The following is a 27,909-nucleotide window of genomic DNA, read 5'->3' as shown; positions in this document are numbered from 1 at the left end:
CCGTTCACGTGCTACGCACGGGATTAAGAGTCCGATGTACAGAGACCGGATCCCTGCCCAGGAGTTTCTACTGGCGATGGGGAAAGAGACCAGTAAACCGTGCCGACAGCGCGGAAGATGGTGTAAGGGACGGTGTCTCAGCTTCGGGGGCCCCTGGAGTCTTAGCCTGGGTCGGGGGAAGGGTTAGGAGGACTTGGGGGGTTATAAGGACTTCTAGAATATAAGAGAAGTTGAGGGGACTGGCAGTCCAGAAAAGGAACTAGTACGTGTGAAGGAAAGCAAGCTAGAAAAAGTCCTGTCCCTTTGAGAAACGAGCCTCGTCTGGTTCTGTATCGCACGTGTCACAGTGATCTGTTTTGCTCTGAGTCCTGATGCATAAAACGGGTAACTTACAGGCTTTGGAGTTAAGTTAAAATAGGATTCCTAAAAAGCACTGCTTTTGAGATTTTTAAAAAGGCTTGTAGCCTCCGTACTACAGATCACCACCAACAGATGCGCTGGCTGGAGGGAAAGTCGGAAGGACCGGCAAAGCAGCAGAGGGTGAAGAGAAATACGAGGGGAGAAAACTGGAGAGCGAGAAAGGACGTGGCTTGAAAAGAGCTCTAGGTGCACGTGGCCCCTGAGTGAATTTAGGCAGGGTCCCTTCCCGTGACCCCCCCATTTCTCTCCCTTCCTTTCTCTCTCTCTCCTCCCTTCCTCCCTCCCTGCTCTCTCTCCCTCTCTCTTTTGAGCAACCCCCAGAGAGATCTCCAAGAACTTACATGATGCAGAGACCTAGTCCCATTGGCGTTGCTGGGGCACAACTATTTCTAAGCCTCTTCGTCTTCTTCTGTCCTCCGCTGCCTGCCCCTCTCCTCATTCCCACCCCAGGCACCAGGGGCAGGGGTTGGCCAGTGCCGCCATTTGGGGGAAGGAGGTGCTAAGAGCCAGCGCCTGGGAGAGGCAAACGTCTCCTTCTGAGATGCACATTCTGTTGTCATCTCAAGTCAGTGAGAAGGAGAGAAGCAGCAAGGCTGGGGAGGAAGAAGGCAACACTTTGAATCTCTGTGGAGAACTGTAACATTCCTTTCTGGCTTAGAAAGACAAAGGACTTTGTGCCCCCCTCTGTTAGAGAGCAGGAGCCTGGCAGGCAGGAGGGTCTGACCGGGGGCCTCACCTCAGACAGGGCAAATAGGGAACTAGAAAAATTGATGGAGAAGTTAACTTTCTAATTCCTTTTATTTTAGTGACAGCGACAGAGCACGAGGAATTTGAGGACTCAGAGAAGATTTATGTTGCACCGACGTTTCATATCACCTGACCGTGACACCTGGTCAGTTCAAAGGCCCATTTTTAAATGTCCCATGGGATATTTTTCTGGTCACTTCTGTCTGTCCAAGGGGCAGAAGTGGAGACAAAGAGCTAGCGGTTACTAATTACAACCCCAGGGATTAAAAAAGAAAAAATCCAGCAGGAGGAGCTCTAACCTGCCTTAGAGCTCAAATTTTTAAAATCACAACCGTTGAACTCAGAGGCAAACAGAGCAGTGGTTGTGCCTCGCAAGCGGCTGTGGCTGTGACCAAACACGTGACCGCGTCCCAGTAAAGGCTCCGCGCGCAGCCGGGGATGAGCTGCCGGGGCTGAAGGGCCAGCGAAGGGCCAGCATGTCCCCCTGCTCGAGCCTCCTTGTCCTCACACAGCTAAGCTGGGACTGGCTCTGCGGTGCCTGCTCGCACCAAAGAGGGAGCAAAAGGCCGATTTCTAGGCAAGTCTAGAAGTAAGTCTCTTCCTCTCAAAGGGTCCTACTGTTTCTACATGAGACTTCGACACTTGCTCAAACACTGCATTTAAAAATGGAATTTTTATCCGTGGTGGACGGCACTGCAAACGCTCCCCAGTGTTCCATCGCCCTCACTCGGTGGCTTGATGGGCTTCTAAAATGAGGGAAATGCTGCATTCGTAAAAATTGGTGCTAAAAGGGCAAGGAATCGTATGTCCCCTGGGCCAGGTAAAGAGTCTGCAGAAGGAATTACAGCTTTCTTACACACACACGTGCACACACATACACACACACCCCCCCAACTGGAGCACAAAGAATTCACTCAGGAAAACTGAGAAGTAGATGAATCCACCAGTTATGGGATTTGGGGGGTGCGCCTTTCCATTCTGGACAGTGTTGTGGGAGTGGGCATACGAGATGGTCAGAATTACTTAACCTGAAGGAAACTTTCAACCAATCCCCTTTAATCTTTTGCCAATGAGAAGTCAAACTTTTTGTTTTACACCTTAATGGTATGCCCACATTTTAAATTTTTATACAAGCTTCTACAGAAACTTTAACTAGACCAATTCAGACCAAAAGTCACTAAATAAAGCTAGTCTAGACGGAAAAATCTATGAAAACCATATGTCTTTTAGGCATCTGTCTTACAAGACTGCCATCATCCTGGAGAAATAGTTCGCAAACTACGCTCCGAGGAAAACCGCTGTAAATGACCATGGGGACTGTGCTTGAGAAGACAGCTTGCTTGGGGAGAGTCAAGCCAAAATGTTTACCAGCGAAAGGCTCACATTTCTACATACGTCTGTCCGTAAACATCACTGAAGGGACAAATTTATATTTGCATCATTTATATTTCCATGATCTTAGAAGGGATCAGAAAGGTTGGTTCCTCCACACGCCTACGGAATGCTAGACCAAGGGGTTTTAAAGCCACCCTGTTCTCACTCACAGAAGACTGTTTTGGATAATGTTGTACGTGGATGAGGCCAAAGAACCAGAACATTTTCTTCTGATTATTTCCCTGCTGGCCTGCCAGACACAGCAAGGAGGCCGGTGTCCGACACAAGTAGCTACGGGAGGACCCCCCTGGATGACTGGACGGAGGGCCCCGCTGGGAGACAAGGGCGACCAGGACTAGGGTCGAAAACGAGTGCCCGGCGAATGCAGCAGAGACACGTTCTCAAACCTTGCTTTTCCGATTGAATCTTGCTCTCTGAACTGGAGACAGGGTCAGGGCTACCTTCCTTATTCCGGCCACATATTTTTATATCCCAGAATGCACATTGAAGAAGTAGCATGAAATCCACAGGAAAAAGAATAGAAAAGCAAATGTTAATGATCAAAATCATAACATTTGCACTGAAAGCTGAGCAGCCTGTGGAGATTATGAGGGTATTTATAAGTCGCAAAGACTCCTTGTGACCCTCCAGGATATTTTCTTCTTGCTCAACAGGGAAGGGGGCTTTGGAAGACCCTAACAAAGGCTGTTGGCACGAGTGCCCCGATGTGTTATGCTGTCACCTGGAGGGCTGGGAAAGCACAACAGAGGTCGAATGGCTACATCTGGGGAAGAGGTCCTGGGTGGGAGGGTCGAGCATAGTATAAAAGAAGGAAATCTGTACGACGTAGCCAGTCATACGGCAACGTTTTAAGCACAGGGAAAGACACTACTACAACACGTCCAGTCAAAGCTACTGTGCTTTAAAATGAGTTTTCGATATACTTATTTAATTTTCAAGTCCTAAGATGGTAATGAGATAATTTAGTGTTTGAAATATTAAAGCAAATCAAGCCGTCACATCAGCATCCCTCATTACCGATTCCTAAACTGAACTATAGGGCATTTAAGTCACTCAGTCACAGTCCGCTGATGAGTCACGGGGCTTCTGTGGTCCATTAACTTCAGTCCTGCATCTGCCAATACTACTATTGTCGAGCTGAACTGACAAGTTTGCTTTCTTTCAAATAATATGTGTTGCATGGATTTTATTTTGACTCTAGACCCAGATATGTGGAGGGAAATTACTGCAGTGGTTTCTCTAGTTAACACATTCACTAATGTTTCCTTAATTTTCCACCCCAAGAGGCAATAATTAAGGTAGACTTTGCCTCACATGAAGTTTTATTATTTTAGTTATTAAAATATTTTCCAACACTACGAAGAAGCAAAAAGAAATTCTAGTTGTTTTAAAAGTAAGTAGACATTTTCCTCAGGTTTTATAGCTTTTCCTCCCTGGATGGTGGTCGCAAGGTGGAGCAGGGTGTAGACTTTGTGGCAAAGTCCCTTGAGTGTGATACTGAGGGCAGAATTATTCGAGGGAAAAATTTCATTCACTCTTAAAACTGGCCTCAAGAAAAATCCTAATATAAACTTAAAAAAATCCACATGTACAGAATATATCACATATAAACATCTGCTTCACGGTGAAATCATTTCATTTTAGACTTTCTGAGCTGCAAAACACCTTTCTCATCTACCCTCCTAAGAGGTCTCATTCTGGGTCAATGTGATATAGATGGACCAAGATAAACGTAGATCCTGCGGCCTCGCAGAAATCAGAAACTAAAAACAGGTAATATGTACATGGTGGAGACAACTGGTGTATTTGATTGTAAAATAAAATCATTTCCCAGATCACTGGCAAAACCACCGAGGCCCTCTCATACCTCTCACTTCCTCTGGGTTCTCGAAACTGCCACCGAAGCCTGGGGTCTCCCGTGTGGCGCATCTAGTCTGTGCGTCTGTCTCTAGGCTCTCCACCAACCTCTCAGCCCTTCCACAAGAAAACCAGGCGTGGGGTGGAGCTTGTGTCTAAATTTCATATTAACTTGCCCGTTTACTGGGTTCCAGTATTTACACGGCATCCTATTGTTCAGCTTTTAGGCTAATCCCAGTGGGGGAAATGTCAGCCGTGTGAAGATGTGGGACTCTCCCTGTGTCGGGGCGACCGAGGTCAAGAAGGCCCAGCCTTGCCACGGGCGGGGAGAGAAGGAGTTTTGCTATCTATCATTTTGATGGACCATTTTTTCCTGGTCCTCGGAGGGAACGTGTTCTTTCTACAGCTCTCGTGAGCTGATGAGTTCGGCTGGAACCCGGGAATGGACATGTTCTAGTGTGTATGGGAATCATTAAACAAATAATTCCAGAAATTAGAGCACTTGCTATTTGTGGTTTTGCCTATCATGTGGCTCTGATGCCTGAAAAGCAGCCAAAAGGAAAGAAAGGATGATGCCACGATGCGGCTTCCGGAGTACCTTGTGGTTTCAGACTTTGCCCCAGGTCGGAATTCTAGTTTTGAGCAGAGCTGCCAAGTGACCTAAACTCTCACCCAAATGCAGGTGATGTGGCGTCAGGACACCTGCGGATTCTCTCCAACCAGGGCCCTGCCAGCACCGAGGCCTCTTCCCCCGCACTTAAAAATACCGGCCAGACCAGAAGGGGGATACTCTTTTGGCAACAGCATTAAGTCAGCCACATGGACTTCATTTGGCAACTAAAGGGTGTGAATACGTGTTCAGGTTCCGAGGCTCCCCCGGACAATGGTTACAATATGTTGGCTCAAGCAAGCTAATGGATTTCAGTGTTGGGCGTTTAAAAATTCCGCGTTCAAGCAGCAATCCCGTTATGCCGCTCGACCCTGCGCTCCTTCCTCGTGCTGCTGGAGGGAAGCACGGAGGGCACGTTCTGAGTGAAAGATGCAGCATTTGCAATTTCATGTCTGATTTCCTGGCTGCTTATCTGCCGAAGCAACCCCAGGAAGCTCAATTTCGCTTCTAATCTTTCAGAGGAGCTGATAAGTGAGAGGGAAGGAAGCGCCCCAGCTCCTCCGAGCTCCGGATCTCCGAAGTCGCTGGAAAACCTGCCGGCCGACGGACCTCTCCGCCCGAGAAGCTTTCCCTGTAACACCCGCCTCCTCTCACGGCGAAGGAGACAAAGGGGCGGTGGCGAGAGAGGACTAGCTCGCCTGTGTCTGTCTGCTTACACTGGGCGGGCTTCCATTCTCTTTGCTTTTCCTTTCTTTTGGTTTCTTTTCCCTTTTGAGCTGACATCAACTCGTATATAGGAACATTCAGCAGATTCCAACTGGTGACAGTTTGCTGCTGCCTGGCCACAGGGAGAAGAATCTGTGTGTTTCTCACTGGTCAGTGGCTCTCGGGCCAGACTCCCACCTTGGCCGTCTTCCTGCATCAGTCGGGTGAGACCCGGGGCAGGGCTGGCTATCCTGAAGCTCAGAGAGCCTTTCCCTGCAATGGCTGAAGCTTTGCAGTTTAGAGCGCGGAGAGAACAGTGACAGAGCTATTTGCTCGCGTCTGTCCCGGGACGTGGAGGCAGTTGGATCTGGTTAACTCAGTGCCAGCCAGCCCTGGGCTAACAGAGGCGTGTTGTTCGGGTTCCTGGGGCCCCGCCGCCCGTCTGCAGCTCTGATGCTCGTACCCTGTCTCCTCTAGATCTTCCTGATGTTCCTTTCCCTTCGATCCTCCTTCGGCCTCGGATATTTGGAAAAGGAAGATAAGGGACACACTGAAAACAGAAAGGCGATCTGAAGTCTGCCTTGACGCATGTGCAGAAGTGTGACCTCCCAAGTGTGACCTCCAGAACACTCGCAGTTCTGTCCCGGGGCCTCCCTGGAACAGACCGCCAGTCACTGTGAACTGCGGCAGGATGAAGATGTTTGTGTAAAGTAGACTCGAGTTCTCTAGACCCAAGGAGGAAACCACCAGACTAATTTTACCTTCACTTAAACCAGACTGAAACCAAGACTCAAGAATGAAAAACCTTGTCATTAACCATCCATTCACCTCAGTGAGATATTATGTTACAACCAGAATCGTTGTGGAATTCGAATGATTTTGATGGGATATTTAACCAGGGGCTTAAATTAAATTGAATATTTTCTCTAGTGAACAGTCTATGGTCAAATTTCTGTTTTCATTAAATTATATGAAGCGTCATATTCTCAACTCATGTTGAACCTGCAACACATCACTAATTACATCTGGGATTTCAGTAACAAATGTTGTGACACAGCGGCCTCATGAAATGCCTAAAATGCTAAGAATCGGAACACCTCAAAGTTGTTTCCATTCTTGGCATTTAGACTTAAAAAAAAAAAAAAAACTTTGCTTGACTTTTAAATCCAGTTGCTAAAAATAAAAACTGTTTCCCTGAAAAAATCAGAATACCTAATCACAAATTTATTTGTTTTTTAAAGGGGAAGGACAGCAAGGAAAAAAAAAACCTCATGGCCGAAATCAGAAGTCACAAGATGCATTCATCATGTGCCCAAATGACACTCAGTTGCTACAGGAAGTCACATGCTTAGTGGGCTCTTGAGGGAGTAAGTCAGGACGCTTCCAGGACATGATTTCAGGAGAATCAGACACACAGGCTAGTCACAAAAGTCGCTTAGTTGTCCGTGTACCCTGAACCCATGACTTCAAGACTCAGCAGCTTCATGCTTCACGGCACCGACCCTTCATGTGAGGGACACAAAGACACACTTATAAGAATCGTGGGTTTGTCCTTACTCAAAATTTGGGGGACTGGCTGAAAAACAAAACAAAACAAGGAGACCTTATCCCTCAGTGAAAGGGAGATTCTGCGTTACTGTCAACTAGAGCAACATACAAAATATGACCGAGCACAGCAGTGTATCGGGGCAAACATCTCAAACAAGATCCCACTGTAAAGAGAACCAATGGCTTTTACCTCCTTAAAGAGACCCCGAGTGCACCAGCCACCTTTCCCACAGAGGGATGTCTGAGCCTCTCGCCACGTCGGGTCCGCAGGAAACGGCTGGGAGCGCGGGGCTGCGAGCAGATTCCCCGGTGCCACGGCATGTCGGGGGCAATGTACGGCACGGGGCGGGCATCCGTGGGAACCTGTGAGAGTCTCCAGGACGCTCTGGGCTGCCCGTGCCGTGAGGGATGGAAGCTTCGCCACGGGGTCACCAGCGAGGCTTTCCGTGGAGCATTTCTTGGTTTCCATCTTGTGTTTCTGTCATGTGCATGGCTGGAGTAAAGGCCAAATCCCAGCCTGTGATTCAGTTTTGCCATTTTTAGAAGACACCGTCAGACTTGGTGACAAGGGTGGTTAAAAAAAGTGCTTCAGGTTTTCAATATGTATTTTTTTACAATAGAGGACTGAGTGATGAGGTAAATGAAGTCTGCGTTTCGTTGGATAGAGACCCTTCCACCCTTATCCCCTCCTGACTGTTGCAAAAATAGCTTAGTCCAAGGAAAGGGGAGAAGACAAATGAGTCAAATAATGTCAGAATCGGCTGTTGCCAGGAAAAACACACGCTGATTCAGTTAATTTGTTCTGTTAATGTCAAAGGCTGTGATTCCCAATTAGCTAATTTTAAGAAGCTGTAACCGAAAATAGCTACATCAGCCCTAAAGTTAATATTTGATGAAGATTAGGATCTTCAAGTGAGACCGGGGCCCCCAGCGAGGTGGTGGTATCTGTTTAAGATCAGCTGGCCAGACGGAACGCAGCCGGCGGGGGGCTTCACGCCGGCCTTAGCCCTTCGGAGAAGCTGAGTGGGGCGAGAGGGGAGGGGGCGAGCCAAAGACTCTGGCAACAGAAAATGTTCCCCGAGCAGATTCGCGTACACTCCACGCGCTAACGACAGAAGCATTCCTATTGGGGAGACTCTTCGGGATAGAGATGCTCCCTAGCTCAGGTGGAACCAATTAGAGCAGGCATGTCGTGGTCAGCATTTCCAGGTCCCTCGCTGGAAGGCTCCGTGTGCAGAAGCCAGCACGGCCAGAGCAGCTGAGAAAAGCTGGGCCAAAAGTGACTCCACCCGCCCCTCTCCTTCCTCTTCCTTTACATTGGAATGGAAAGATGTAATAATAATAATTACATTAAAAAAAAAAAAACAAACCCAGAATGCTCCTGGTTTCCGTCCAGTTGCAAGTGTTTTCATTGTATTTGAATAGGGTTAAAGGGAAGGTATACATGCTCCGAAATGTCAAAATCATCACTTGCTAATGAAGTCGCAAATTATCCGGAAGAAAATTACGTACAGGCACATGCCAAACAGCAGAACATTTTGCCTCTAAAAGTTCAGTTATTGCCTTTGTAATATTAAGGCCCAACAGGGAGTCGGCGGGACAGGGCTTGTTCTGTCCTGTCACCTTACGAGTTTCTGGTTTCAGATAAAAGAGGAGAAAGGGCCCTTAAGAAAGTAAAGAGCTGGGGGAAAAAAAAATCAAACTTCCTTCTCGGAAAGCTATGAGTTGTTTTCCTGGAGATGATGGATAATGGCATTTTGACTTTTTTTTTAGTTTTTAATAGAGAAAATGGAGGCAAATCACAGGGGGAAAAGAGAATATTTAAACAAACAGGACAAGGTGAAGTTTCAACAAGACCTTCCCTCCGTTTTTCTTTTTCCATCTTTGCTTCTCTTTTTCTTTCCTTCCTTCTCTTGCTTTTTCTTTTTTTTCTTTCTTTTTTTTTGAAATCTTAAACCCCATTTCTGGCTTGCATTTGGTAGGATTCCTGCTCTGGCTTTTATTAAAAACAGACTTTATGTGGTCAGAATTCTTCATCTAAAGCTAAACTTTAACAGGCATAAGGATCCTGACAGCGTCTCTCTCGGTCTCTCTCAGGTGACGCCCCCCAACCCCCAGCGGGGTTTCCCTCCCATCGCGCTGAACTGGCACTGAAACTTGAAGGCTCAGCACAAAAACCAACTCCCCTCTTGTACTCTGAAGTCTCATTTCTGTTTTACATTTGAGACTCTTTGCAAGGCCACGGCAAGTTAGGTCTGGCTCCAAGTGGAGAATATTCTCGAAATTCTGAATCACGTAACCGGTGTCCAACACAGACGCATTAAGCCTGGCGGCTGCGCTTCTCTAGGGTGAGCCCCCGGTTCCCGGGCTGCCCGCTCGCCTCCAAGCGTGAGCTCGGAGATACCAAGGGCGACTCCATCCCGCTTACCCAACCAGCATCGCATTCAGCGGCGGCTCCGGGGGCACAGACAAGCCAGCTTAACCCAAACCAAGAGGCGAAGCAGCCAAGCGAGCAAAGACATGCACGTCCATTCCCGCGAGCAGCACCCCCAGGTTCCTCGGGTTCCTTCTCGTAGCGAAACAGACGGAGGAGCGGATCTCAAGGCTCCTGGGCGGGACCCCAGGCCGCCCACTCTCCTGCCCTCCCGCGTGGCCTCCAGACCCTCCCGGCACGACGGCAGGCTCGGTCCCAGCCAGCCGGAGGCTTCCCGAGGCGACAAGCTGATGGTGCTGGCGCCGAGGCTCGACACCGACGTTTCTTTCTCTCGCGGAAGGGAAGCTCTCCGCGGCGTCGCGGCGCAGCGGTTCCCAAGCTCAGCCCGCGCCCCCCGCCCCCACACTGGCGACGTCGGGACACCGGTGGGCGTCCCGACCGGGGGCGTGACTGGCTCCGGCGGCCACAGGCCCGGGCTGCTAAGCGCACTACAGCGCGAGGCCGGCTCCCCGCGACAGAGCTGGCGGAGGGCCAGGGTTAGGAGCCGGGGGCTGCGGTCGGGGCACGGGGTCTGGGTGCGGGGGACTAAGCCCAGCTCCGCTAGGTCCGGCTGGGCAGCCTCGGGCGAGCGGTCTGCACCTCTGGGCCTCCCCCGTCAGATGCACGATCCCCGTCCTTCCGGGTCGTGGCAGCAGGACGCGGCCGCGGCCGGACAGCACCCAGGCCGCCGCCTCGCGTGCCCCGAGGGCACCGGAGCAGCAGCCCTTGCTCTGACCGTCACCCCTAGACTTCTAGGTCCGCTTCAGGTACACTGCAAGCGGAGCCTTACTTTCCAGGGACAAAAACTCCGAACTGAGAGGACAGACATCCGTCTGGTCAGGACCGAAGTGACGACAGCCCCAGCAGCCCCGGGGCCATGAGGCCGTCAGGCCCGGCCCCGGCGACGGGCCACCGTCCGGTCCCGTCACAGGCGGGAGCCCCGCGCGCCGAGTCGGACGAGCCGCGCAAGGTCCGTCTGCGGCGAACCGGGCCTCCCGCTCCTCCTGCCCTGCTCGCCCTCCGCCGCCGCCCTGCGGGGCCCGTCTCAGACGCCGCTTCCCTGCGGGGCCCCGACAGCCCCGAGCGCAGAGCGCAGGCCCCGGCGGCAGCGCGAGGGGACGCAGGGTCACGAGTGCGGGAGTCCCTCGTCCTCCGTGGTCCCCGCGCCGCGAGGTTTTCCTTCGTAAGCCCGATACTCGGATCGTCCGAGTGGGATTTTCTAAAAAACTTAAATTTCTGTACCAGCTAGTTTCCTTTCCTTTTAGAATTTCCGGTGCGGAGGACAAAACCTCCTAAGTCCGTCTATTCTCAAATCTCTACGCGCGCATCGTCCGTCCCGGACTGGGGACGTCGGACGGTGCGGACGGCTTCGGCCGCGGTCTGCGCCCGGGTCTGCGTCCCGCCCTGCTCCGCCCCGAGTCCGCTTCCGCTTCCGCTTCCGGCTCGCACGTGCCGGGCGACCTGGCGGCGGGGGTGGCGCCTGCGGTGCAGGGTCTGCACACGGTCCACAACACGCCGCACACCGTCCGCGTCCACACTGGCCGCAGCGTGACGGTTCGGGGCGCACGGCTGCCGTCCCCGCGGCGAGGCGAGGCTCAGGCCCCCCGCGCAGGCGACGCCTCAGCCCGGGCCTCCCACGACCCGCGGTGTGGCCTGCGCTGACCCGCCCTGGCTCCGCGGGGTCACGCGGGCGGCCGCGCAGACTCCGCACTCCCTGGCCCCGCTGACTGTGCCGGTTGACACAGGAGGGTCTGGACCACGTCCCGGTTTTTAATCGTGTCCCAGGCCCCGCGGTTTCCCACGACACGCGCCGCCCCGGCGACAACCGCAAAGGCGCGCGGTGGTGTCTCCGCGGGTTTCTTTCCCAGAGAAGCTCCGTCTGTTTCGCTCGAGAGAGACCCCGAGAGACCCCACGCGGCGGCCGGCAGGACACTCACCTGGGGACGCTGGGCGGGGCCCTCGTGGGCCGGGAGGGCACCTGCGGGGGGGCGCCCCCGAACCAGTCGCCGCCGCCGCTGCCGGGGAAGGGGGGCAGCGGGCCGGGCCTGAAGGGCACCGGGGGCGCCCCCGAGTGGGGTCCGGGGGAGGGCACGGCGGGCGCGGGCCCCCGGCCGGATGCAGGCCGGGCGAGAGGAGCGCCGGGCGTCGGCCGCCTCTGGGTGGTGGGGCTCGGAGGGGGGGACCTGCGGACAGAGCAGGGCAGTGTCGGTCCAACGCGTCCGCGGACGGATGTTGCCTGACTTCCGGGCTGCTCCGCACAAATCCTCCTTTTTGGGGGGCACTTGGGGTCCGTGTCAGGAACGTTGGAAAGTATAAGGGGAGGCCGTGCCTGACTGGGCTCCTCACCTCCAGGCGGGGGGTGGGAGCCCCAGCGTGGGTTAGAGATTACGGAAATGAATTTTTTTTCATTTAAACCTTGCAAAAAGGTATAAAGGGTAAATGGTGAAAAGGAAGTCCCCTCCCCCCGACGCTCCACTCTGTGGAGACAGCCAGTAGTGCACTCTGTGGAGACAGCCAGTAGTGCACTCTGTGGAGACAGCCAGTAGTGGTTTCGCGCGCGTCCTGCCCGCTGTGCTCGCGGACGCAGCGGACGCAGCGCGGTGCGACATTCCCGCTGCAGAACGCGCTCCACAGCATATACTTTTAGTTTTTGGGTACCTCAGGCTCAGGGTGGCGTAGGGAAGCTCACTCAGCAAACCGTACTGGACGAGCCCGGCAGGCCTCGGGGGCCGGGGCGTCTTCCTACCTGCGGGAGTGCTGTATCCAGGAGTCATCCACGGGGGGCGGCGCGGGGGTGAACGTGGTGGCCGTGTTGATGTCGCCGATGATCACAAGGGCTTCCTTCAGGGCTTGGTACATGCGAAGCATCTCGTCCCGGCGCTGAGCCTGCTCCGCGGACTCCTCCATCAGCGTGTTCTGGTCCTCGGAGGAGTACAGCTGGGCCAGGAGCTCGGAGTTTATGAACTCTTTAACCTGCCGGGTCACCACAGAGAGTAAGAACGAGAACACAGGAGCGGTCGGATGGCATCAACCGGCTCGGGGCCTGCGGACCAGGTCCTCAGTGTCCCCTCGGGGAAAAGGTATGTGACATACAAGATGGACGCGGTGTCCACGTCTGTTTACACTTATCTTCTCACTTCCTCCCTCCCCGTCCTCGGCACCAGCGCAGGAGCGCTCTTGCCCTGCCTCATGGTCATGGACGGAAAGAAACCTTGATTAGCTGGAAGAGGACTAAACCCTGCCGTCCCCAGCACAGGGCCTGCTGGCTCTGCCGGCATTTCCTCATTGCTGTCTGAGGCTGCTTGGCCCGGAGATGAGGGCAGGTACCTCCACATAAGCAGCACTATTTTCAGCAGAAAACAAGGATTTAAAGAAACCTAGGTAATAGCCCAAGTTATCCAACCCTTGGTATTCCCAATTGTTTACCTCACTTTTACCAAAATCACTGGAATACTATTAAGATCCTGGGTTTCAAGGTCAACTCAAAAGTGGAATGAGCACCCATAAGTGAATTTTTATTAAATACAGAAACTTAGATAATCATGCAAGTTGATTTACAACACCGCCCCCAAAACAGGAGGGATATACTCTCAACTTTCTAGACATTTACAATAGAACTACTTAACAGTAATGAGGACTCACAGGAGTTTCCAAAGTTAACAGATACATGAAAACAGACTGAAGTAGGAACAAGGTGTAGGAGTCTTCCGGGAGGGGCGGTCTGTAGCAGGATGAGGAGGGAGAGGATTCACACACTGCACAGCACGGAGGGAGGAAGTCCCAGCCACCGTATTACATCAAATCGAAGATACCAGGAATTTTAATCCGCACCATTTTATGAGCCACCAAACAAGAGAAAACAGCATGAATTAAACTGTGACAGAATGCCAAGATGCCATAGAGTGTGACAGGCATCTTCAAAGTGAACGTGGGAATCAATGAAAGACGGTGTGTCCCACGCACATTCGCAAGTTATCGGACTGGATTCTCACCACGTCCATATGCAATCTGTTACGATCCCGGTTTTACAGAGGAAGAAACTGAAGTTCAGACTGTTCAGTAACTTGCCCAGAGTCACATAGCATTAAGGTGAACCCCAAGTCTTTGGGCTCAAGGTCTAGTGCTCCTTCCATTACCTCCTTACCCGACTTTGAGCGCTCAGCAAAGACATGCTTGTGTCTGAGCATCATGACTGTGGAGTGGTATTCCAAGAATGCTGGTTAACTTAGCCTACAAAAATAAACCAACTTGGAATTTCAGTTTCTCTGTTAAATGAGACTCATACTTATCTAGAGCCACTGGCTCTTTTTAAGAAAGACCAAAGGCCAGCATATTTAATTGTCACAAGTTCAGGCAGACAGCGGCACAGCTGTGAGAGGCTGGGTTGTAGTGAACTATGTGACCAAGAGATGACAAGACTCGAAAACACATAGCTTTATTATTTGTTAAAGGTATCCCACTAAGTGAATAATTCTACTGATCAGGAAATTCAGCTAAATCACAGCTTCACTGTGGTGTAATAAGTATTCTCTCCACATTGTGCAAACCAAGAGTGATTCAAATGTGGAAGTAATCTAGAAGACAAGACATATCTGGGCAATTGTCTAGTAGGGTAGAAGGTTTGTGTGTGATAGCTGCGGAAGGTAAGTTTGGCCAGGTAACTGAGGCCAGATGTGAAAGCCTCGAATGCCAAGGAAAACTGTTTGAACTTCAGCCACTTGGCAGTGGGAAGCCATGGAAGACTTTTAAGGAAGTAAGTGAAACGATAAAAGAGAGTTTTAGGAAAAATAATCTGTCTGTGATTGGAAAAGAATTTGCAGGGGTGGTAGCAGAGAGAAAGAAATCTGATGGAAGACCACTTGAGCTCATTTCTGAGTTGGTGGGGCCTTCATCTGGTGAGGCTGCAGCGGAACAGAGAAGAGGCGCACAGACCAGTGGGCGCCAGGTGAGGTTTTGATGTGAAAACCAGGTGAGGTTTTGATGTGAAAAGGCAGGAGCAAAAGGAACAGGGACCCTTCAGGCATGGAGGGCGGTGAGTCAGGGCCCAGAAAATCAAGTCGGGAAGGAAAGTCAAAGACAGTAAATTTGGCTTAAGGATTATTTCACCTCCCCCGCACTCCCCCCCCCCTTTTTTTTGAGATTTAGTCAATTTTAAAACACACTTGCAGGTATCCAAGGAGTCAGGGACATTCGCGCGAATCCTCCGCTGCTGGGCGTGTGCCTGCACGCAGATAGATGATGCAACGCGAAACTCCAAACCAGACAGTTTTCCTGGCACTGAACAGCAGTTGGGCTAAGCTAGCTTGAAGCTTTACATTGAGTTGGAGTATCACTTAGAATCTATTAAACACAATTTTAAAAGAAGGCCCTCCAAGAATAGATTTAAAGCAGATCTGAATGAAGAAGTGACTGTCAAACCAAGCACGAAATATAATCATAAGGGCTTGTTTCAGCATTCTGATTAAAGTTCTGCCTTGAATCAACTCTTGCACATCAGCCCACGACACACTAGAACTCGCCTACCATCCCGAAGATTTGGCAACGTTCTGACTTCATAGGAGGATCACTACCAGCGCGGGGGAAAGCGGTAGGACGGCACAGTGTACAAGGGTGCTCGCTCTGCCATCAGACGGCTCTGCATCTGAGTCCAAGCGCCCGCACTTAACCGTTCTTGAGCGGGCAACCACCTCTTCCAGTCTCAGGCTCCTGATCTGTAAAATGGGACCAGCAGTAGCCGCTGTCTCCAGCCGCTGTGAGGATTGAGTGCTAGAATGATTATAAATTGCTTCGTGCAAGGCCTAGCATCTCGTTAGCCCTCTGCAAGCCGAAGCTGTTCTTTCGAAAGCGCGGGGATGAAACTGGCCTGAGCTGCTTCGAGGGAGAAGAACAAATAGAAAGCCATCGCAGTTGTACAGGCTTCGGGAGAGCAGTTCAATACAGAGCGGGGGTTAATGTTTTATTCAGACTCTTCTCCTTCTCACCTCGCCTTGGGGGGGAGTCAGGGAGTTTCCAGGCACTTCAGGGACTTTCTGGTGCAAATACGTAAATCAAGGATCCTGCAAGACCAACAGTCGAGGCCTTGGAGGTGATGGCGTTTAGAATATACCTCACAGGACACGACATAAACGAATTATACTTGGATGCGAGACTTGAAATAATATTTATGCTTTTAATTATAACACCTTATAACCTACACATCTTGGTGTGGTTCACGAAAAACTTCTCATACATAGAACCTCATTCCAGCTCAGACTCTACAGGCTGGATAAACAGGCATGACCGCACCATGTCGTGCTGCTCAGTGTAAAGGAATGTGAGGTCATTAAAAGCGTTCCGCATGTTTTCCTCTCTTTCTTACTTTAACCCTTCTCTAGCAACCTGCAGTGCTTCTGGATCTGAAGCCTTCTTTGTCTTCATAATTAAGACCATTTTAAAGCCTTCACAAAGAGAAAGGGACATTCCTCGAGTTTTCACACAATTCTGTTACTAAGGAGACCGATGCCTTAAAGTGGCTGTTTCTAGACTGGAGGGCAACACTGGGCTCGCTCACACTCACGTGAACACATGTGTACAAAAATGTGGCTGAGCAGTTTAAATTGGCCTCGTTTGGGAAAGGGGCTTGGTTAGAAGCTTGTGATTCTCTGAGATTCACAATTCTTTCATGTCTGCTCTTGCGTCCTGTCCACTTCTCGGGGACTTGTTTCTGCTATAGGACGGTGACGTTTCCCTTCTTGAAAAAGTGACGTCCTTTGCCTCACACACTTAATATCAAACCAGAGAAGTTAGACATCAAACAGCACCCACCATATGACTGCGGAGTTCAAGATCAGTCGGAGCTGACACAAGCTGTGCTGCAAGAAACCAGAAGGGGTTCCCTTGCTGGGGACTGACGGGCGTGGGGAGGCCGAGGGGCGGGGAAGGGGGAGGGTGGCAGGCTTCTGGATCCTGGTCCCAATCTGTTTCTTGAGCAGATGCTGAATTCTTGACCCGAGGAAAGAAATCAGTGCCCTGGTATTTAAGCCACACTTTCCCCTCAAATAATGAACATTTGAAATAACCCTCGACTTCAAACACATAAAAGTTACAGTGAGTTTTGAAACTAGGGCACATGTTACTAATTTTCCAGCAGAGTACCACCGGCCAAGGAGAGTCAACGTGGAGCTCCGGGGGTCCAGGGGTGCAGGGGTCCGGGGGTGGAGGGGTCCAGCGGCAGGGCGCACTCCAAGTGTGAAACGCCTCCGGGCTTCATATCGGATTCTTAGAAATTTCATAAAAACTTTACGTTCTATTTTGTATTACCTGGACTTGTTTGAATTACTAGTTAAGATTTAAAACCTTGTTTCTCATATTCAAACAAACCCTAATTAAATCTTTGCCTAAATGAGCCTTCTGGGAAGACACACAGGCCCGTGCTCTGGGCAGAGCAGCCCCGAGTCTGAGGGGGCTGCGCTCACCCACCGTGCCCCATGCGCCACCTGACCCAGGATGACAAGATCTGGGTTTTCCTCTGGACTCTGCCAGCCCCGGCTGTGTGACGCCGGGCGAGTCACCTAACCTCTTGGAGCCTCCGTTCCTTCATTTAGAATCTGGGCGAAGGCATGCATGCGTCGGGGATGGCTGTCCCGGGCGAGCCACCACGGACCCCTGAGCCGCTGTGCCCTGCAGACGTGCACAGTAAAGCTGGGGTCCCTCTCCCGATCTGGCACGGAGAATCTTCTGGGGTGGGGGCAATGGGGGGGCTGCAGACTGTGCTCACCCTGGGGGCGAGGCGTGTGTGAACGTGCAAGTCCTGGCCAGAGCCCCGCCGCGTCGACGGCAGCACGCCCAAGGGACCGGCTGTCACAAACGTGCCGTCTCTGTGGCCACAAACGCGCCGTCCCTCTGTGCCGCTGCTACCCGCGAGCTTAAGTGCTCCAGCAGCTGCGGCGCTTCGGCAGACAAAGGCTTACAGTACGTCTGAGTGAGGCATTTACTGCTGGCCTTAAACTTCTTAAATAATTCCATATGGAGGCCTGTGTGGCAGAACGTTTCACGTAAACTTTCAAAGGAAACTACCCCCCAAATTCGGAACTTTACCAAAGTTGGCTGAAACAGACTCTTTTTCAGAAGGCAGGGGCAGCCAGGCCCATTTCCAAGAGGAAAGGCCCCGGGGCGGCCTTCGACGGTGACTTGTCCACCGACTGAGGACCGACGAGGACCCCGTGCCAGGCGCTCGGTGGTGGCGGACACCAGCGCCCGCCCAGAGCCGTCGCGGGAGCAGCAGGTTCCGGGCTGGGACTCCGAGCGAGGAGCCGCGCTTGTTCCGTTCGTGACTCTGCGATGAATTCTCCACCTTGAAGATCTTAACATCGAACATGCCATCGACATGTTTGCAAGACACGGGGCTGGGGGTTCCCGCGCGGCGGGTCCTCGTGCTCCACGCGGCCCTCCTGGAGCAGACACGAGGGGCTCAGACGTTCTGTCCAATAAGGTGCCCTGAGCATGCGGCCTTTAGGGGAGCAGGTGGTACTTCTACGTGCATGTCATTGTCGCATCTTTACGTGTCCATGTCTCGTAAAAGAAAGCAGACAAAACGATACTCCATGGAACGTGGTCATCTGAGACATGTGGAAGTTTTTTCGGACAGATACAGAAAGTTTCATTTCAAAACAACGATAACCATCACTTGGCGGGAATCCAGCATTACGTGATGGCTCTGTTTTCCCCATTCCTATGAGTCCTGACGTCGAGGTCTTCTTTCTCATTCTTCTCATGCCAAGGTCTCTCTCAAGACAGCCTGCAGAGCCCCACGGCCACGGAGAGTCCCCGGCGGTGGGGGCTCAGCCTCTCGCTTCAAGCCGACGCACACACTGGCGGGGGAGAGGCCCTTACCCCCAGATCTCTCTGGGTAGGTGTGTGTGCGGGTTTCTTGAGAAGGTGAAAGTATGATGGAGGGTCTTTTTCTTTCTTTTTCCTTTTAACTAATTAGTGTCAGGCGACTCCTCCCACGACAGACAGTAAGTGCTGGTTTGGGCTGATGATTTACTGTGGTGCAGAGCAGCACAGTGTTGAACGGGTGACCGCAATAACAACTGGCGATAAAACAGCAAGAAGAGGAATGATGCTTAATCAGGAAAATGTCTAAATAAGGAAGTGCCTGGATATACCACAGCAAAACAACTGGAATCCATTTAAGCAAAATTAGGAGGGTAATTTTAAAAATACACAGACTATTTGTTTAGTCCTCTGTATTTTTCAAAATGGCACAGAGCCACATTTATTCCGTGCTCTGACCATTCAGCGAGGCGGTGCAGTGTTCTGTTCTGATCATAAGAACATGACTGACTTCCACTCAGAGGGGCCAGATAATTTGTTTCAGGTCACACAGCAGGCCGTGGACTAAGCTGAAGAACAGAATTCGTGGTTTCCGAACTTCCAGTAGATTGCTTCTTTACTGCTGATACCTCAAAGCATCCCGACAACCTTGTTTGATTATGTAAAAACGTGCAATCCCATGCAGGGATTAAAAACCACGGGATTAAAATCCTTGCAGGATTAAAAACCACGGTGCTTAGAGCTTCAAGAACGGTTTTCTTCAAGGGTTTCTTCCCGGAAACCTTTCTTCAAGGAATGAACACCCCTTGAACCGCAAATACAATGTCAAGTTTACAAACACAGTTTTGAAAGAAATCCTGAAATATGAGTAAAGGTTCTTTCCAGTTCGGAAATAAGCAGGCAGCCACATTGGTTTCTTACCCATATATTCTTCATAGAAATCCCGTATATACCACCTTCTGAAATAAATCCCTAAGTCAGGTACCTTTTCCATGATTCGTATTTTACTTATGGAGGAAACGGAGGCAAAGAAGTGAACAGGTTTGTCCTGAGGTCAACAGACTCTAGAGCAGAACCAGGCGAGAGCAGAGGTCTCTCCCGGATTCCGGTGTGTCCGGGACGTTTGTGCGCTCATCTGTGTGTGCTACAAGCAAGTGCTCATAATGTATCATTGACGTAAATAAAAAGGCGTCCCGAGACGACAGCTAGACCAAAAATGTTGCTGTCTCCTTTTCAAGAGTCAGAAGAGCCAGTTATACAACACCGCATTATGGCCTCTTATCTAAAAGTTTCTCAAATAACTTGATATTATTTGCACTTTAATACAGTAGCTGCCAAAAGACCCCAACCAGATCCTGTAACTTAAGAATCCTGCCCTGACTACTGTAAAGGAACCACGAGGACGGCGGGATTCCACATGCTCCCGATCCACGGAGGGCTCGTCTGAGGCCTGAAGCTGTGCGGCATCACACCCCAACCGCAGACGAGAGGTGTGGTCTGACTCTGGATCCAAGGGGAGAGGGCGAAAAGCCGCTTCACAGGTTAAAATAGCATTCCATGGCTTTTAGAAGGTGAAAATAATCAAATCAACATATTTTCTATGTGTTTGTGTGTAGAAAAGAATAAATATTTTTGGCTTTGAATCTCAAAGTCTAGGAGCCAGGCATCTGATTTTATTGCCGGCTTTGCAATGAACTCGCACCGTGACCACAGTTCAGCATTTCTACTCCACTTCCCTGGGAGCAAAGGTGACAGGGAACCCCACAGAGCAGACAGGCAACAGGGAACTCCACCGTTCTGTGCCTATAAGCCCCATGTTGGGTTTCCAAAATTTTCTTTCCCTGGTCAGTCACTGACCACTAGTAATAGAAAATGAGGAACCTGGGCCGCGGGTATTTCAGCCGCCCAGACGATACCACCAAGAAACTGACGGGAATATGAGCACTTTCCGCACTGAGACGGGTCAGAGGTTCAAGTGAGACAGCGGATTGTCACTTACATTATTGATCATAAGGTGCATGATTGTTTTTGGAATTAGGTCTCGGATGCATTTGTTGATGATGGACATGTAGGAGTCCACGAGGTTGCGGATGGTCTCCACCTGTCTCTCCAACTGCGGGTCCATGGAGAAGTTCTCTGCTTGGCCGTTCTCATCACTTTCAGTCTAACGGAAAGGAAAGAACACACGGGTTATTTCACATTCCTTCCGAAGAACAAAATACCGTATGTTACCAGGTGATCACCTCCTGATCACTCTACTTGGGAGTTCTATTACTAGATGGTGACCAACTTTATCTTCAACACACCCGGTAATTCTGAAAAGAGAGCAGAACCACGCAGTTACTCCTCCACGTTTAGAGACCCACACCCTAGGAAAAGCACCCCCTCTGCGTGAATGCTGAGGTGACCAGCCAGATAAACCGTGCCCCGAACAACCGACTTCTAGAGAACAATGGAATCCTCAGCCATTTGCGAATTGGCCAAAGAACTGAATCCAAGTGAGTGATGCAGATGCAAACCTCTGGGGGTCTACAGATTAGACATGACCTTGGTGTTGTTCTGGAACCCCGAGGTCTGTTCAGGAATGGATCAGCATTTGGATGAGCCCAGGTTTTAAAACTAAATCTCCTAGGTCTGGCCTGGAGCCAAAATAAGAGATAAAGGGAATAATTCATCTCTCCATGCACTTGCTGGAATTTGCTCTGTAAATTCATGCTTCTGTCATCACTACTAAAGGCTGGCTCCATTGTGGGAAACTTACAATTTTAACTTCCAACTTGTTATTCTTTGAATAAAACAGAACACATCTATACACAAAGAATTTATTTGTGCAACATGAGAGAAGCATCTGTTTTCTATACTTTGGGACTTGAGTTAATTAATTTTGGCTTATCCACCAGAGGCTGGGCTGGAATGGCATCTTCGTCATTAAGGGCTGACCTATTGGCTTGGCATTGAAATCAATTTAGAACAAATGGTCTCCATTTCAAGTCAGGTTGAACCATCTAAGCCCCAGAACATGATACAAATATTGTTAGTGGTCTGGCTACTTTCTAACATTTGGAAAGATTTAATTACAAATTCAAAAAAAAAAAGGGGGGGATAATTTATTGCTTCCATTGTAGACATGAAGTACTTTTCCTTGGAAATGTACATACTTTGATCTGCCAGGTTTTCAATCATCCTATCAGTTTTAGGCAAAGCCCTGTGTTTAAACGGATCTATAAATGGCAAACTTTTCCTTTGAATCAATACGCATGTGTGAAAGGCATATTTGTAGGCCTCCAAAGTCAACGATAACAAGGAGAGAAATAGGTCCTAATCATTTATATAGGTTTCTCTTGCTCAGGAATATCCAATAATTTTTAAAAATATTAAAATAGGGGCGCCTGTCAGTCATTAAGCATCTGCCTTCGGCTCAGGTCATGATCCTGGGGTCCTGGAATCGAGTCCCACATCAGGCTTCTGCTTGGTAGGAACTGCTTCTCCCTCTCCCACACCTCTTGCTTGTGTTCCTGCTCTCATTGTCTCTTTCTCTGTCAAATAAATAAATAAGAGCTTTAAAGAATATGAAAATAATGTGCTCACTCTAAAACACAACACTCATTCCTCCAACCCTGAGAGTATGACCGCAGGATTCAGAGTGAGAGCTTCAAGGCCATTACGGAGGCCTCTTACTGCTTCTCCCACAAGGTAGAGGGAGTTTCAAAAATGACAGTGGTTTGAAATGGTCTTTGGTCACCGAGAGAGAGGGAACTGAATCGAGTCTTCGATTCAGTTCTTTATTATTCATCGGTGATACACAAGCACAGTGCGATCTAGGACGAATGGGTAAAACGCCGAGGCCATAAAGCGGCAGGTAGAGAGAAGGTAAAGCCACAGCAGTGAAGAAACAATCATGTTTCCCAACTTTTCCCTGGGGTATAGGAACCACTGCAAATGTGCTCCACGCTGAGCCCACGTTGTAAGTCAATGGTACCTGCAAAGTCATTTTAAGGATAATGTATTTGAAAGTGGAAACTTCAGGTTCAAATTCAGGCTCTGTTGTGTATTGGCTGGTGGCCACGTTTCGGTCACTTGATGTAATTTAAACTCAGCTTCCCTATCTTTAAAATGGGGATACGCGTCCCTCATAAACTTGCAGACACTAAAGGAGATAATACACAGGAGATGACCTAGCCAGGGGCCTCAATAAATGTTAGCTGCTTTCCTTCCTTTCTGAACATTCATGGAGTAAGAGTTAGCTGCCACTCAACACACACTATGAAAATTTAAGATAAAAAATTTGAGCAGGAAACATTTTTAATTCAAGCAATATAAAAATGGCAAGGGTATTTTTTTTTAAGATTTTATTTATTTATTTGACAGAGAGAAATCACAAGTAGATGGAGAGGCAGGCAGAGAGAGAGAGAGAGGGAAGCAGGCTCCCTGCCGAGCAGAGAGCCTGAGATCATGACCTGAGCCGAAGGCAGCAGCTTAAACCACTGAGCCATCCAGGCACCCCATGGCAAGGGTATTTTTTTAAAACACCTTCATGTTTTCTGCAAGCTAGTCCCCTTTGCCTGGACCCCCCTCCCCCCACCGTGAAGGTCTTTCATCTTTCAGAGCCTTGCTTCGTCATCGCCTCTGGACAAAGCTCCTGCTGGCCCCTAGACCCCTCACGCCTTCCTCTGCCCGTCCTCTGTGTCTTTCATTCACTTCTATGATTTAATACCAGCCTCGTTTTAAAGCTCTTCTCCTGTTAGATTCTGGGGTCTTGTTTATCTCTCCCTTCTCAGCACCCGGCACAGAGCTCCATGCACGGGAGAAGGAGTTAACAACCACACAAGGGGTTTACCTAAATCCAGGAAGCGGCTCTGGTGCCTTCCAGGGGCTCCCAGTGTGCCTGCCCACGTGCCAGAGACACTGGAGAGCAGAGAAACCCCAGGGTGATGAGTTCGGACCCATGACTACTTGATAACACTGAGAATGATACAGTGATTATGAAATTATGTATATAAATGAGAAGAGATGACTGATGGCTCTGGGAGGAAAAGAGCTTTAATGCCAAGCGACATACACCTCCGCAATGGATAAAATACAATTCAGTTTGCCTCTCTGATCTGAAATATACTGAGGTTTTGCTAAGGTGTTTAACAGTCGGGAGGGAATCAACATCCCGCCTGTCCCAGGAACACTGAGCACTTGCCGCGTTCTGGGTACTGTGCGAAGCACTTTGCCGGGAGGGTTCACACCACCATCTTGTTACTGGCCACCCACCCTTGGAAGAGCACGCTGAGCCTCTGAGAGCTGAAATCGGTTCAGGGAGTGTAAGAGGCATACGACTTTAACAAATTTCTTTTTATTCCGTAAGTATAAAAAAATCAAGAAGTATTATGAGACACTGAAACATCCATAATACGTCAAGTCAGTTTCATAGATAAAATAATAAATGTGAAAAGAGTTTCCAGGAAAGAGAGGTCATGGAAATATTGCTACTTGTTTAAAAAAAATGACTGAAACAGAAAAGCAGAGTAAACAGTATTTTTAAAGGAACCTCCAGAAATATAAAACACCAAGAAATTATATCATAGTCTGCATGTTTACACAGAAACACTGTATTTTCCCACTTCACACTACTTTTAGCATTTAGCCTTACTTTACTTTCTGCCTATCAAAACACACAAAAGACGTTCACTTTCACTTTTTAAAACCAGATGCAAATAATAAGGAAAGTGTTGAGTGAATGGAAAACACTGAACCGATTCTCAACACATACACACACGCACGCGCGTGCGCACACCCCTCCCCCCACGAAGTATTCCAGAATAACTCATAAAACAACTCGAAGTTCTCTTTAGCTTTTGGAAATAATATGTGGTCACATGTAAACTTTAAATATTCAGACAATACCATGGACGGGACGGGGAGTCACAGAATTCAGAATGCAAGTTGAGTTTCTTCTCGGATTTTAGAAAGAAAGAAAGGAGCGCTTGCCCTTTCTAATATATCTAAGATAAATGGGAGAAATGTGCAGAGATGGACTTTTTCTTTCAACTGAGTAATGTCAGAGAGCCAATGTTCCCTTTTCTCTGACCCAGCTGTAACCAAATTCTCTGTCGTGCTTGTCCCTGCGTGTGTACACTGTGTACGACTGTGTATTTCTCCTTTGTTTACATTACAGGCGGGCAGCGGGATCCTCTGCAGCCGAAGCACCCAAGTGACAGCTGTTTATCATTATCCTCATCAAGGGAATGTAAAATAAAAATAGTAATTTGTCTCTGATCTTTGAGGCAAAGAAGAACGGTCTGCAAACATTTAACCTTTTATGTGCAGGTTCATTGATGCTGTTTACAAAAGGGGAATAATATTGTGAAAACCAGCTTTCTTCTGAAAAATACAATGGGCGGGCCTTCCTATTGCCAATTTTGTTCTAAATAGCTTTTGTGAGATCTAATGCCACTGAAACAATGAAAAATAACAACTCAGCGCTGTAACTTGTTTATAAACAATATTGTCATTTTCCTTCTTGTGAAGCTATTTGCACGGTACTCAAGAAACAGCCTGTTTTACATTTTAATTTAAAAGCTTTCTCCTAGAGACGTAATACTTTGACAGGTGAGAGAGGACAAAAGAGTCGCACCGGAAATAATTCCCACCGTACCTTAGAGCAACCGGTACAAGAGAGGTGGGTTGGATGGGGGATGTCTATGCTTCGTGTATTTTGTTTTCACCTCTTTTCTTTCCTTAACTTTCTTATTCAATTATGTCATAGGCTTCTTGGAGGATCACTGAAACCACCTCTATAAAGTTATTTTCTTAAGGTGACTGCAACTCTTTCAAAGTAGAATGACAGAAATGCGAAGTGTCCCGGCAAATACATGTGCATAAACTTCCTAATTAATGGGGGCAGGGGCTTTGCTGCGGCTCTTCTCACCAGTGGAGAGCATCGCACCATCACCTCCAGATCTACACAAGCTGTTTTTCCAGATAAGCAATGCTTGCCCCTTTCTAAGCATCTTCTTATTGTCATACAATTTCTCCCCCACCTTAAACAGTAGAAAAATATCACTTAACTTTTTCTTAGTGAATCAGGTCATCATTACGAAAAATAGTGTCCCCACGCTAACGCAGCTTTGCATTTTCCAGCCCCGTATTATGAAGAATGTCTCCCTGAAACCTTTCCCCACTTTCAGTCACATATGTCTTCTAATTTGCGGAGGCAAGTTCGAGGCTAATTTGCAGAGGCAGGCCACGAAACTTGTAAAAACCCAAAAAACCAAACTCAAAAGCTATGGAAAACACGTGCCCTAGAAAGCCTTTGAGAGGAGTCGAGACTGTAGTCTGCTGCCCTGTGACAGGAATGTCATTAATGATCTAAACAAAACTACCGGTTCGGGGTCTCAGCTGAGCCGAGAGGGGTAGGAAGGAAGTCGAAGGACAGGGCTCGCTGGTGAGCCTCCCCTCGGGCAGGGAGCGCGCAGGTGAGAAGGGTCCGCGGGTTCGAGGCCGAGCTCCAGCACCCGGGCTTCGAGGGCAGCCCCTGGGGACGGCCACACGAGAGACAGAGCTCACGGGCTGGGTGACATTTCAGACACTGGGCACGCACTCAGTCTTCTGTCCTTAGGACTAAAATCTATGCCCGATGTGTAGCCTTGAACTTCAGAAATGCGGGGAGTCTCTGAAGACAAGGGCCCAGGCCATCTCCCGAGGGACTGGGTGTCTGTTTCAGACGGCACCTGAGAGACTGGGGCGCAGGCAGGGGAGCCGGATGGCACATGGGAGAGACGGCTCGGCTGGTTCCACGGAGCTCTGCCCGCACAGCTCCTGGTCTGGGCGGGCCCAGTCCCGTCTGCATCCCCGCGGACGCCAGCGACGGGAAGACGCTCGTGACTCTGTCTACGGATGTCTGCAGCTCGGAGGCGCGACTGCAGTCCAGTGCGGCACTGACCTCCACCGCCTCCAGTCTGCCAGGAGCATCCCGGGGACAGGACGAGACACTAAATCTCACCCGATCCTGGGAGCGGTGCTTCACGGGACAGAGCAGGCGGGACCCGACTGGGCGCCTGTCATTGTCATCACTGCCCTTCCTTCCCTGCGACTGTCTCTTCCTTCTCCCTACGCGCTTGCTCTCCTTCCAGCTCTACAAGGCATCGTGATAAACATGATAAAACTATGTGATTAATGTGAAATTAAACAGCCACTAAAAAACCCACAAAGGATTGGAAAGATATGTACTTGACTAAAAACAACAAACCGATGTCAATGGGTGGCTCTTTTTTTTTTTTTCAAACTCTCAGCCCAATAGCCGCTAACAGTCTCTTTCTGAGTGGGGCCAATGAAGGCCTACGGCTCTGATAAGCAATTTGAATGACGACCGGGATGAATAAGGAGGGTCTGGAGGGATAAGGAGAAGGATTTCCCTCCTATAACTGACAAGTCCTTGCATTTGCATTTAAGATGCCTTGAGGGGCGCCTGGGTGACCCAGCGGGCCGCTGCCTTGGGCTCAGGTCATGATCTCGGGATCCTGGGATCGAGTCCCGCGTCGGGCTCTCTGCTCAGCGGGGAGCCTGCTTCTCTCTCTCTCTGCCTACTTGTGATCTCTGTCTGTCAAGTAAATAGATAAAATATAAAAAAAAAAAAAAAGATGCCTTGAAACAATAGCTTTCATCCGCAAATGCAGAGACAAATGTGGATATGAGGATTCTTAGAGAAGTCTGAGAACCTGCCCTGAGGTCCTCCCAGAAGGTATAATTCCTTTAAAAAAAGATTATTTATTTGAGAGAGAAACAGTGACAGAGTTAATGAGAGAGAGCACGTGCGGGGAGGAGAGGGAGAAGCAGGGTCCCCGGAGCAGGAGCCTGACTCAGGGCTTGATCCCAGGACCCTGGGATCATGACCTGAGCCAAAGGCAGATGCTCAACTGACTGAGCCACCCAGGTGCCCCAAAGTCATAGTCATTCCGATTTAGTTTTTAATCTGTAATCTATCTAAAGTCCTATATTGCTTTGTATTAACAGGCAAGTTTATGAATATGAAATACTCATATATTTTAAACACATTATCGACTACTGCTATTTAAACAATCTTGAGAATTTTCTCTAAACTTGTGAATATTTAGTTTTGGAAAATTTTTATCTTTATATACTCAGTTTGCTTACCACAGCACAATAACCTTTTGTCTAAACAATAAATGATCTTAGCAGAACAGATTTAACAGTTTCTTTAAAAATAACCACTGGCCTCACCACCTTTTTTGGTTTCAGATACTATTAGTCATTTTAAAAGGGTCAAAACTATTTTTCAAGTATTGTCTTTTGGCAAAAATATGTTTAAAATTTAACTTTGTTAAAAAGAAAA

The 27,909-nt window shown here is 49.3% G+C and overlaps 2 protein-coding genes across 5 annotated transcripts in view; one reads left to right on the top strand and one right to left on the bottom strand.

Annotated features, from left to right (window-relative positions):
- The window catches only part of DNM3 (dynamin 3), a 536,286-nt gene that overhangs the window by 15,029 nt on the left and 493,348 nt on the right, over positions 1 to 27,909 (bottom strand). For all 4 annotated transcript variants that reach the window (XM_082702687.1, XM_082702691.1, XM_082702685.1 and 1 more), the window contains 3 exons: positions 20,569 to 20,733; positions 12,502 to 12,728; positions 11,693 to 11,938 (listed from right to left, as the gene is read on the bottom strand). In XM_082702687.1, coding sequence (XP_082558813.1) covers positions 11,693 to 11,938; positions 12,502 to 12,728; positions 20,569 to 20,733 — 638 coding nt within the window. The remainder of the gene's footprint in view (positions 1 to 11,692; positions 11,939 to 12,501; positions 12,729 to 20,568; positions 20,734 to 27,909) is intronic.
- On the top strand, positions 914 to 11,241 carry LOC309849816 (uncharacterized protein). The gene is made up of 2 exons (XM_082702799.1): positions 914 to 5,958; positions 6,212 to 11,241. Exon 2 carries the CDS (start codon positions 9,803 to 9,805, stop codon positions 10,634 to 10,636), a length of 834 nt encoding a protein of 277 aa, XP_082558925.1. The 5' UTR covers positions 914 to 5,958; positions 6,212 to 9,802; the 3' UTR covers positions 10,637 to 11,241.

This window comes from Mustela nivalis, assembly GCF_964662115.1.
Source record: "Mustela nivalis genome assembly, chromosome: 16".
Lineage (NCBI taxonomy): Eukaryota > Metazoa > Chordata > Mammalia > Carnivora > Mustelidae > Mustela > Mustela nivalis.
Note: the sequence above shows the minus strand (reverse complement) of the source record. Positions and strands in the feature narration are given on the sequence as shown.

Coding starts and splice junctions, on each gene's coding strand:
- LOC309849816 (XM_082702799.1), top strand. CDS start 9,803: ATGCACGTCCATTCCCGCGAGCAGCACCCCCAGGTTCCTCGGGTTCCT.